General features: G+C 35.3%; 1 protein-coding gene across 1 annotated transcript; it reads right to left on the bottom strand.

The window, feature by feature from the left end:
• On the bottom strand, positions 1-8,843 carry LOC143637703 (uncharacterized). Its single transcript, XM_077105029.1, has 17 exons — positions 8,669-8,843; positions 6,633-6,705; positions 5,931-5,996; positions 5,755-5,820; positions 5,571-5,671; positions 5,444-5,495; positions 5,279-5,350; positions 5,132-5,199; positions 5,002-5,050; positions 4,835-4,919; positions 2,445-2,546; positions 2,317-2,368; positions 2,168-2,219; positions 1,966-2,082; positions 1,269-1,886; positions 841-1,180; positions 1-320 (listed from the first exon to the last, which is right to left on the bottom strand). The coding sequence occupies exons 1-17, from the start codon at positions 8,812-8,814 to the stop codon at positions 1-3; spliced, it is 2,379 nt and encodes a 792-aa protein (XP_076961144.1). The 5' UTR covers positions 8,815-8,843.
• Between the last annotated feature and the right edge of the window lie 1,201 nt (positions 8,844-10,044).

Genomic DNA, 10,044 nt, shown 5'->3' with positions numbered 1-10,044 from the left:
TCAGTTATCTCCAGTAGCAGCAGCAGCAGCACCACTAGCCATGCTACTGTCTGAACCTGGACTGCTTCCTCCTGCTTGAGGTCTGGAGGGGTTATTGTTATTGTTATTGTTATTGTTATTATTATTATTAGCCATTAGGGCTTGTAAATGAGGCGGTATGAACGGTCTGGGTGCGTTCAAAACCGGTGGTGGTCTAGCCGCTTGAACCGGTTCACTTGGTTTAATTATGAACTGGTTTATTGAAGCATCCGTGAACTGATGTCCCGAAAGGCTTCCTCTCATCCGTCCAGTTGGCCTCCAGTTTTCCTCTGCGGAACTCCCTGGATCCATAGTAACTTATATCAATTCTTTATATTTTATTATTTCTTAAGAGTTAATTATTCGAATGCTCCATAGTAACCCATGTTGCATGTTTGCTCATCGCTTTTCTAAAACTACTGCTCCCTAAAATGAATGGCCGTTAAGTTTTCTAGTTAATTGAGTTATAAAGTTTACTATTATACCCTTATTTCAAAAATACACAAATGATTAGGGCCCATCCTTTTAAATAATATTAAAAATATATATTTCTATAATATATGCACACACACACACACACATATATATATATTAAAAAGAGACGCGGCCCACCATCTTTTTTATTTATTTTTAGTAGTAAGGGTATTTTAGTCATTTCACACACTTAACTGGAAAAACTAACACCCACAGAATCATCCGTGTTACGTTTTGAAAATAGTTAGGGATCATACTTGTAGTTTTAGAAAAGCGGGGAGCAACGTAGTATCCGAGTATTTAACTCTATTTCTTATTTATTAATCTAAAAAGTATGTTAACCGTTACCTCTTTGGTCTCCTGTTGCTGCTACCGGGACAGATGGTGATAATGATCCAGATGTCTGAACTGGAGATGGAGTAGATGGTGTTTGACTCTTATTCTGGGACGCAGCTCGTTGAATAGCAGCCAATGAGAATTGAGGGGAATGACTGCCTGTAGGACTAGTCATGGGACTCACACCACCTAGCCGAACATGAGGAGCCGGTTGACCAGATGATCGAACTGGGAGGTGAACCCTTTGACTCAAGGATTGGTTTTGGTGTGAGCTAAAGCGGTCTATTGAAAGAGGTGAAGTCGAGCGAGCGCCAAGTTGTGGAAGTGGTTGACTTTGACTTGAAGGAAGACCCTCCTTTACAAGTAGTCACATTTAGAAGACAAAAAAAAAAAAGTTAATAAAAAAAAAGAAGATAGTGAAAAACTGAAAATAGTCTTACCTGAGAACTCGTGGGCTGACTTGGATGAGATCTTGAAAAGTTTTGTAATCTGTCACCGTCAGCCATTGTTGCAGAAGTCTGAGCTGGAAGTGCCTGAATAGCACTTTGCGTTCTTGACATCCACGTGGCCGAAGTTGGGTGCCTCACGTGCCCATTATTATTATTATTATTCGAGTTTTCATTATGTTGTGACTGCATATTACTGGAAACAGGTATTTGACTTTGACCTTGGGCCAAGGAGTTGAACATGAGGTGATTCCTTCGAATAATATCATCATCTGATCTAGCATTAGTAGTCCTGGTTCCAAGTGCAGATGAATAAAGATCCCTCCAAAACCCGTCTCCCATAAGTGGTGATGCACTTTTATTCATACCGTCAGATTCGCCAGCTGGCAGAGGCTTTTTGTCATCGTCGTCATCATTATTGCCAATTTCATGATCATTTTCAGTAAGATCCATAACATCATCAACATTTTGGGCAGTTGCTTCTTGGCTTAAAGGCTGCACCTCGTTTGGTTTTTCTGTAACCTCGTTGTTGATATTTTCAGTCACAGCTTCCCATGAACCGTCACCTGATATTTTCACATATGAAATATCTTCTCCTACCTCTTTCAGAACCTAACAACAAACCAATTACTTATAAGTTATATTGACAACAACAAAACATATGAACATAAAAGTATGAGTGTTGACTTGCCTTGACCATGCTTTGATCAATTCTGATGTCATGAAAGCAGACTGATTGACTGCAATGTGGACAACGCCACTGTGGTCTTCTTGAGTTAAGTTCCACATAATTGTCAAAATCAAAGCACTGCATAAAAAACTTTTATTAAAAACAATAAAAGAAAAACCAAGATTTTCATGAAAGCATTAATTTTTCTTTTTTATGACTTTACCTGGAGATGTTTACATAAATGTCCTTTAACAGGGTTCTTGATACGACTGAAACTGTATAATAATAAGAACCAAACCCAAACTCAATTACATAACTTCAAGATCACATTAACAAGTGCTCGGTTTTTATCATATGGCTCATAAGTTGTACCTTATGGGGCACTTTAGCGATACTCTAGATGGCCCTTCAACTATCTCATTATCTATCATCAAAAGGATAAAAAGTGGATTAAACAAAAAAAACACAGACGCATGTGGTGATGTGGCCAACTATCTAACCTGAATCAGGTTGAGCAGCAACTGGTTGAACATAGTCGGCAACGGTAAGAAAGCTGGGTTTTGAGACCATACTCATGAAGGCAATCACTATAATATATCTCCCTGATTTAAAAACAACAATAAGAATGACAAGAGTTAAAAAGTACTTTTTGCATCCCAGTCACCATGTGGTCAACGGGCGGATGCACTTTGCAACCCCACTTTTGAATTTAAGCCACCTGCACCTCGGACGTCTGCAACGTGATGCACTTTGAGCCCAACCAACTAACCCCGTGAGTTTCTTCCTCAAAAGATGGTGGGGACAGGGGCAAAATCGCCTTTTTACTCAAACCAAAAATTCTAATTATTATTATTATTAAATTCACAAGAGTTTTTCGTCACCTCGACTCTCTCACCCCTCCTCACCCTCAACCCCACGCACCACCACCACCGCCACCATCCAACAGCACCACCACCACCACCACCACCGCCACCACCCTCCAATCACTACTGCCGACATGACTACCAGTCACCACCACTCTGATAATCCCACCACACCAACGGAACCACCATCAAAGAACCACCATCTGAGATTCCAGTATGAACCTAACGGTTTATTCAAAACCTGCAAATCCCACACTCGATCGACCAATTTCACCTTAGTTTCCACAACCAACACCTCCACTTCCTCCACCATGGTTCAAAACCTGTAAATCGCACACCAATCAACCAACTTCACCAAGTTCGTGCCTTTTTTTTCTGAATCTTATGAGTCCGATTCCTTTGATTTGAGGCTGAACCCTAAAAAGGGTTGATCGAAAACAAGCAGATATGATCATCTGGGGGCTTAATCGAGGGTAGACGGTTGTGGAATGCTTGATTCCAGCAACTTTGATGGTGGTGGAATGCATGATGCCAAGAAGTTCCCGGTCGACGGTGGGTGGTGTTGGTGGTTGTGATATTGCGTCGCAGTTCAATTCCTCAATTACGGTTGAATTTGGAGAAGACGGACTGCTGGAGCTCTCATTACGAGCATAGTTATCAAAAACGGAGCGCCTGGGCGCCTAGGCGACATTTTAGGGCGAGGCGCAGTATTCCCTCCTTGGTTGACTAAAGTCGAAATTATAGGAGTAAAAGCGGCATGTGCATATTTTTTTTGATTTATCTTGATTTTATTTGATTAATTACCTGAACAACTTTCCAAAATTAATGGGATTAACATAATTAACTCTTCATCTCTCTCTTTCTAATGAACGGCATTTGCTTATTATTATCACATATCAAGAACACCAGCCGCTACTAGAAGAAAACGAGGCTGGCAATGTATACACACACACACATATTAATTTTTGTTGTTTTTGATTATTAGGTTAGTAATATTCTGTTCTGTTCTGTTTTTGGTTATGAAGTTAATAATATTCTGTTTTGCTAATTTAGTCCACCTTGTTAATGAGCTTCAAGTTAATCAATAAGAATGGCTTAAAATTGTAGTTGCATTGAAAAATTAACCAATGAGAATGGCTTAAAATTGCTAAATTGCATGTAAAATAGTTACTTTGCAATTACAGTATTAACACTACAAGTAGGATTTTTTTGGCTTTTGAGTATGAACAATTTGATTACTTTGGATTTTCATATGATTTTGGAAACTATGGTTGAGGATTATGCTTTTGAATTGTTTTGGTATTTGAATAAAATGTTGTTTGCCATTATAAATTTTGTTTTGTGATTTTTTTATTTAAGCGTGCTTTTTTTTGTCTCGGGCCCACGCTTTTTTTGCGCCTAGCGCCTGGGGGAGGCATGTTCGCCTATCGCTTTTAATAACTATGATTACGAGCACGGCTCGCTCGCTGATTAACGCTTTTATGTCAACCATTTAGCGTTTTTCTGGCCAAGCTCCGGTGATAATCTAGCACCAATTCAAGGTGATAAACTATGTAATTTAATCGTCTCAACATCACGAACAAAAGCCCTATTGTCTTGATCGTTAAATGTGTTTATCGAACTCGAATTTTGAGCATGAAATTGGAATCAGGTTGCACAGTTTGGTTGTGTGGTGATGAATTGTTTTTTTATATGCATTAATAAAAGAGTTAATAAAAGGAATGCAAACTGCATAAATGCAAAGCACAAGGACGCAATTGAGAAATCATAAAAGCACATAGTCTTTTCAGCATTTTCTAAACTGAATATTGAGCACTAACTGACGGCTGGGCTTAAAGTGCAACACATTGCAGAGTTCGGAGGTGCAGGAGGCTTGAATTCGAAAGTGGGGTTGCAAAGTGCATCCGCCCGTTGAACACATGGGTGCAAAAATTACTTAACTCTAATGATAATTCCGGTGAAGTCATTAAGTCAGCTAGTCAAGCATGAACATTATTCTAGTATTCGATGATGATATATAATATTACCTGTAAACTGGCCCACTACTTGAAGAAGATTGCTTCCGTATTTCAGCATGTGTGTAACCGGTGTTGGCATTTGTGGTCCAGGATCCTGATGAAGAAATTTAGAAACCAAAAACACGTTAGCATTCACCAAGAACATATTATAGTACAAGCTAGCAGTATGCACAAACCTTGTAAACGCTAGTCCTTTTACTGACTCCTTCTCCATTCAATAAAAAACTATAAATTGAACATAAATGAATAACAGTTTAGCCCAATTCAGCGAAAAGAAGAATTTATATGGTAAGAGTGAGTGCATACTTGACTTGTTGGGGACTTATGAGACATGATGATGTCTCAGTATTATCTGTTTGAGCAACAAATAAATACTGCAAGAAAAAGGAGTAAACTTATCTAGTCTAGTTAAAAGCATATTTAATTGTAATCAACATGACAAGAAAGGCTTACTAATTTGTCATCGGGAGATGTTCTTGATCTCTTTGATATGTGCAGATCAGTCACGTATGAATCATAGCCCGGCTATAATATATATAGAAAAATAAAATTAGTTAGATCAGGAATTTGCATGGTGACCTTTTTTTCGAAAGATAACAAGCATTATTAGTTTATTACCATGGTCTCAACAAGAGAAAATATTTCGCCCATTTTCATTCCTGGATAGTACCTGAAAGTCAGAACTTTTTAAATAAAAAAATTTTCATTTCATACTAAAATTAAAAGTGTGAAAGACGATAATCACCTTGACATAATTGCGGAGATGGTGGGCTGTAAGTAACTTTCCTTATTCTTCACATTGGAATTCAATTCATCAACATTAACACTGCAAAAACTGCTTTGCATCTACAATATGAAAACAAATGTTTTCTTATGTAAATATTATGGTGCACATAGAAAAAGAATGCATGCCAAAACCATTTACAAACCTCATCTGAAAGAACATAAAGTTCTTCCTTTATCTTCTCCTTGAACCACCCATTATTACATGCACTCTATATGAAAAATAAATATAAATCACTTAGCAGTCAACAGAAGAGAAAGATTCACTATAGTTGACTTTTCAAGAATGAATAAGAGAAGTGAATTTTTAGAAAGTAAGTACCTTAACAGAGATCATGAGTACCATAACAGCTGCTTGTGATGTGAGATCATTTTTCATCTGGCATATCTGAAATTACTCATAGATAACAAACAGAAAGATGTTCAAACAGATTGAAAGTTAAAAAAACAACATTAAAATTATTAAATGAACTAGCGTTATTACCCACACGTTGCGGCGGTGCTATATTTGTTTGGTCACAAATACCATTCTTATTTTGTGCTACTTAGGTTTACATCAAATTTGGAATACATAACACGTTGCGGCGGTGCTATATTTGTTTGGTCACAAATATCATTCTTATTCTGTGCTACTTAGGTTTACATCAAATTTGGAATACATAACATTTGCAATCTAATATATATACATGCATATATTCTTTCTCTTACAATTAGAATTCATGCATACATTTTGTATTGAAACCAAAAGGTTATCTGTTATCACAAGTTTCACATTTAGCTTTTATAATCAATGAATAGGCCATCATAAGTTTCATTTTTGGATTCTATAATCAATGAATAAGTTTCATCCATTCGATGTAAATAACATGTTTTGAGTGACATGATGTTTTAAATGTCGGTTATATAACAAATAATAGATGTGATGTTAAAAATATAGAAAGGAATACAATTTCAGTTTATTATGTTTATAAATAAAAATATGGAAATAGGTAGTATCTCAATTGTAAGAGAAAGAATAAATAACCTGCTTTAACAAATAGGGTAAATCTGGAGCTCTGCCCGGGACATCATTGTTAGAAACAGCATAGTCAATACCTCTGCAATTGTCAACTTACAGTCATAATCATGATATGATTTAGATATAAGTGATCAACAACTAAACTTTGACAATATATCTTGATAATGCAGAAAACTGAATCAACTCAGTAAATACAAATCTACTGCTCAGTGATCAATAACTTAGTTCAAGTAAATATCAACTATTAGAAAACTTCATTTAGGTTTCACACAACCCTAATTTCAAAAACAAGAACAAAAACAAGAACAAATTTGACTTTTTTTAGATGGATAAATTGATTGATTTTAAGTTGAAATTTGATATAATTATCAAACTTTTAAGAAACAAAAGTATAAAAAGTATAATAACATTAAGCTTCACAACTAATAGCACAAAAAGTGTATCGTAATTGTATTGATTTTAAAGAAGTTCAGTCAAAATTCTGCTCTTTCTAACCAGTTATGTTCCACAATACAGATCATTCATCAATTTCGCAAAATCAGCTTACTAAGCAAAATGCAGTAAAAACACTAAGGTTTGGAACAGATATAATAATAACTCTTTCACCATAATCATACGTGACGATCTAAACTTTGACAGTTCAACTTGGCAACGCAGAAAAATGAATCAAACCAGTAGACATTAATTTGGTATATAGACGCAACAAAATTCTTCAACAAATTCCAGTATCTCACAATATATCCACCAGTCTACTCATACTTCGCATACGAAACAGTTCAGTTCTTAAACATAAGTGATCAACAACTAAACTTTGACAATATAACTTGATAATGCAGAAAAGAATTCTGAATCAACCAATAAATACAAATTCACTTCATAAGTGATCAACAACTTATTTCATGTAAATATCAACTATCAGAAAACCCCACTTAGGTTTCTTTTACACAAAACCCTAATTTCAAAAACAAATTATGACTATTTTCCAGATAAAAAGATTGATTTTAACCTACAAATTAATATAAATTAACAAACTTTAATGAATAAAAGCGATCAAAACCTTAAATTTCACCACTGTCCCCCCTTAACCTAATTTTACTGATTTTAAACTCTGTAAAAATTCTACTCTTTCTAGGGTTTGAACAAAATGCAGTAAGTGATCAATAACTTATTTCATGTAACAGAAGTCTTCAACAAATTCCAGTCTCGCAATCTATCTACCAGTTTATAAGTGATCAATAGCTAAACTTTGACAATATAACTTTAAAATGCATAAAACTTAATAAAACCAGTATATACAAATCCACTGCATAAGTGATCAATAACTTATTTCATGTAAACATTAAGTTTCTTTCACACAAAACCCTAATTTCAAAAACAAATTTCAACTATCTGGCAAAACAGGTCTTATCGTGTTAGAAGTTAGAGACGACACGCTTAACACAAGTAGTTTAACTACTTTATATCTCATGTCAACAACACACAGTTTAAGTTTCATTTAAAAAAATCAAATAATGTACGTTTGATTAACAGGTTTAATCGTGTCAAACAGGTACTTAATTAACAAATAAAAGTGTGCAAATTAATATTATTGTAATTAATAAAAATCAAATAATGTAATTTTGATTAACAGGTTTAATCCTAATAAGCTGCAACTTAATAATTAATAAAAGTGTGACACATAGAATTGAATTGACAAATAAAAGTGTGCAAATTAATATTAATATAATTAATAAAATTAAATAATGTACTTTTGATTAATAGGTTTAATCCTAATTGCCGGCCCTAATTCGTAGATAAATAGATTGATTTTAAGCTGCAAATTAATATTAATATAATTAATAAAAGTGTGACAAATAGAATTGAATTGACAAATAAAAGTGTGCAAATTAATATAATATAATTAATAAAAATCAAATAATCTACTTTTGATTAACAGGTTTAATCCTAATTACCGGCCCTAATTCGTAGATAAATGGATTGATGTTAAGCTGCAAATTAATATAATTAATAAAAGTGATAAACTGAATTGAATTGAATACTACCTGGCGAGTGAGAGGCATAGATTACAGAACTCGGTTTTGTCGGTGTTTGATTCACCGCGAACGTGAGAAAGTAATCGGCTGGTGACGGCGGAGATGCGGAAGGAATTGACGTACAACGGCGATAGTGTCTGAGCACCGGTCGACATCGCCACCGTTACCGTTGGGGTTCGGTTATTCTGGCAACTGTAGATGTGATGGTGATGTAGATGAAGAAGAATAAAGACACAAATGTTAATCCCTAATAGGCTTTTACCTGACACCAATGTGACATGGAGTTATGTAGACAGCCACGTATTTTTTCTGCTAAAATAAATAAAATTTAAATAAAAATTTCGAAGACGGTTAACTTCATTTATAGTTAACGTTGAAGTTCGGAAGAGACGGTAGAAGGTGGTAGAGAGTAGCGGGGATGAGAGGTAGCAAAGTAGAGTAGAGAAGGTTTATGCCTCGAGTGTTGGATTTCGATTAGGGGAGTAGGGGTTGTGGAGGGGCGATGGCCGGTGGTGGCTAGGGTTGAGAGTATGTGAAGGAGAACGATGGTTTATGAGGTTAGAAAGAGGGTAGAAGAGGTAAAAAAGAGGCTGAACCAGATCTGCACAAAGAAGAGTCTGAGCATATGTTTTTTGTAATGGAACGTCTTGAAGAAAACAAACACTCTGTAGAAGCTCGTGTTTGCATGTGGTCTGGGACAGAAGAGCCCCCGCGGAGCTTTTTTCATAAAACAAAACTTGAATCGATTAAAAATAGAAACAGTAGACTTAAAAACGTTAAAACACGCGAGCACATTTCTAAGTAATAATTACAATAAAGTGGTGAGGTGGGTATGGGCTATTATTCAGGTATGGGTTAAATTACCAAGTATTTCGGATGCTACAACAGTTTTGGCTACAACCATGTTGAAATTGCTGGAACTTCCACATAAACTTAAGAAGAATAAGTTTTGAATGCAAAGCGATTCAAGCAATTTTGGTGACAACATGCTAGGCAATTTTATTAACAAGAAATGATATGATTTTCAATAACAAATCTTTTTTGAGAGCTAAAATGATAAACAACATTAAGGCCATGACATTTCTTTGGGTGAGTCAACGAAATAAGAGATTGGGTCTCGAGTGGGAGAAATGGTGTCGGTTTAGTTTGTTAGTTTTCCTTTATTGGCGTTTCTTGCGTATTAGTGTTGGCTATTGTTTCTTGTTTTTCTTGTAACTTGCTACTTGTGAGTGGTCCCTTTGTTGGTTTTTTTATAAAACCGTTCTTTCAATACACACACACACACACACATATATATATGTATATGTGTATGTGTATGTGTATGTGTATGTGTATGTGTATATGTATATGTTATGAATATATCTATTTTAAGATCAAGATTTACC

The sequence above is a fragment of the Bidens hawaiensis genome, unplaced genomic scaffold (genome assembly GCF_021521415.1).
Source record: "Bidens hawaiensis isolate Kalapana, Puna unplaced genomic scaffold, B.hawaiensis_p1.1 tig00008376_1, whole genome shotgun sequence".
Lineage (NCBI taxonomy): Eukaryota > Viridiplantae > Streptophyta > Magnoliopsida > Asterales > Asteraceae > Bidens > Bidens hawaiensis.
Note: the sequence above shows the minus strand (reverse complement) of the source record. Positions and strands in the feature narration are given on the sequence as shown.

What these genes read in the sequence shown, in the direction of transcription:
- LOC143637703 (XM_077105029.1), bottom strand. Translation starts at nt 8,814, where the DNA reads ATGTCGACCGGTGCTCAGACACTATCGCCGTTGTACGTCAATTCCTTC. An exon ending in CTATGCCTCTCACTCGCCAG is followed by an intron (nt 6,706 to 8,668) that starts GTAGTATTCAAT and finishes TGACAATTGCAG; the next exon opens with AGGTATTGACTATGCTGTTT. An exon ending in TACTCATGATCTCTGTTAAG is followed by an intron (nt 5,821 to 5,930) that starts GTACTTACTTTC and finishes TTTTTCATATAG; the next exon opens with AGTGCATGTAATAATGGGTG.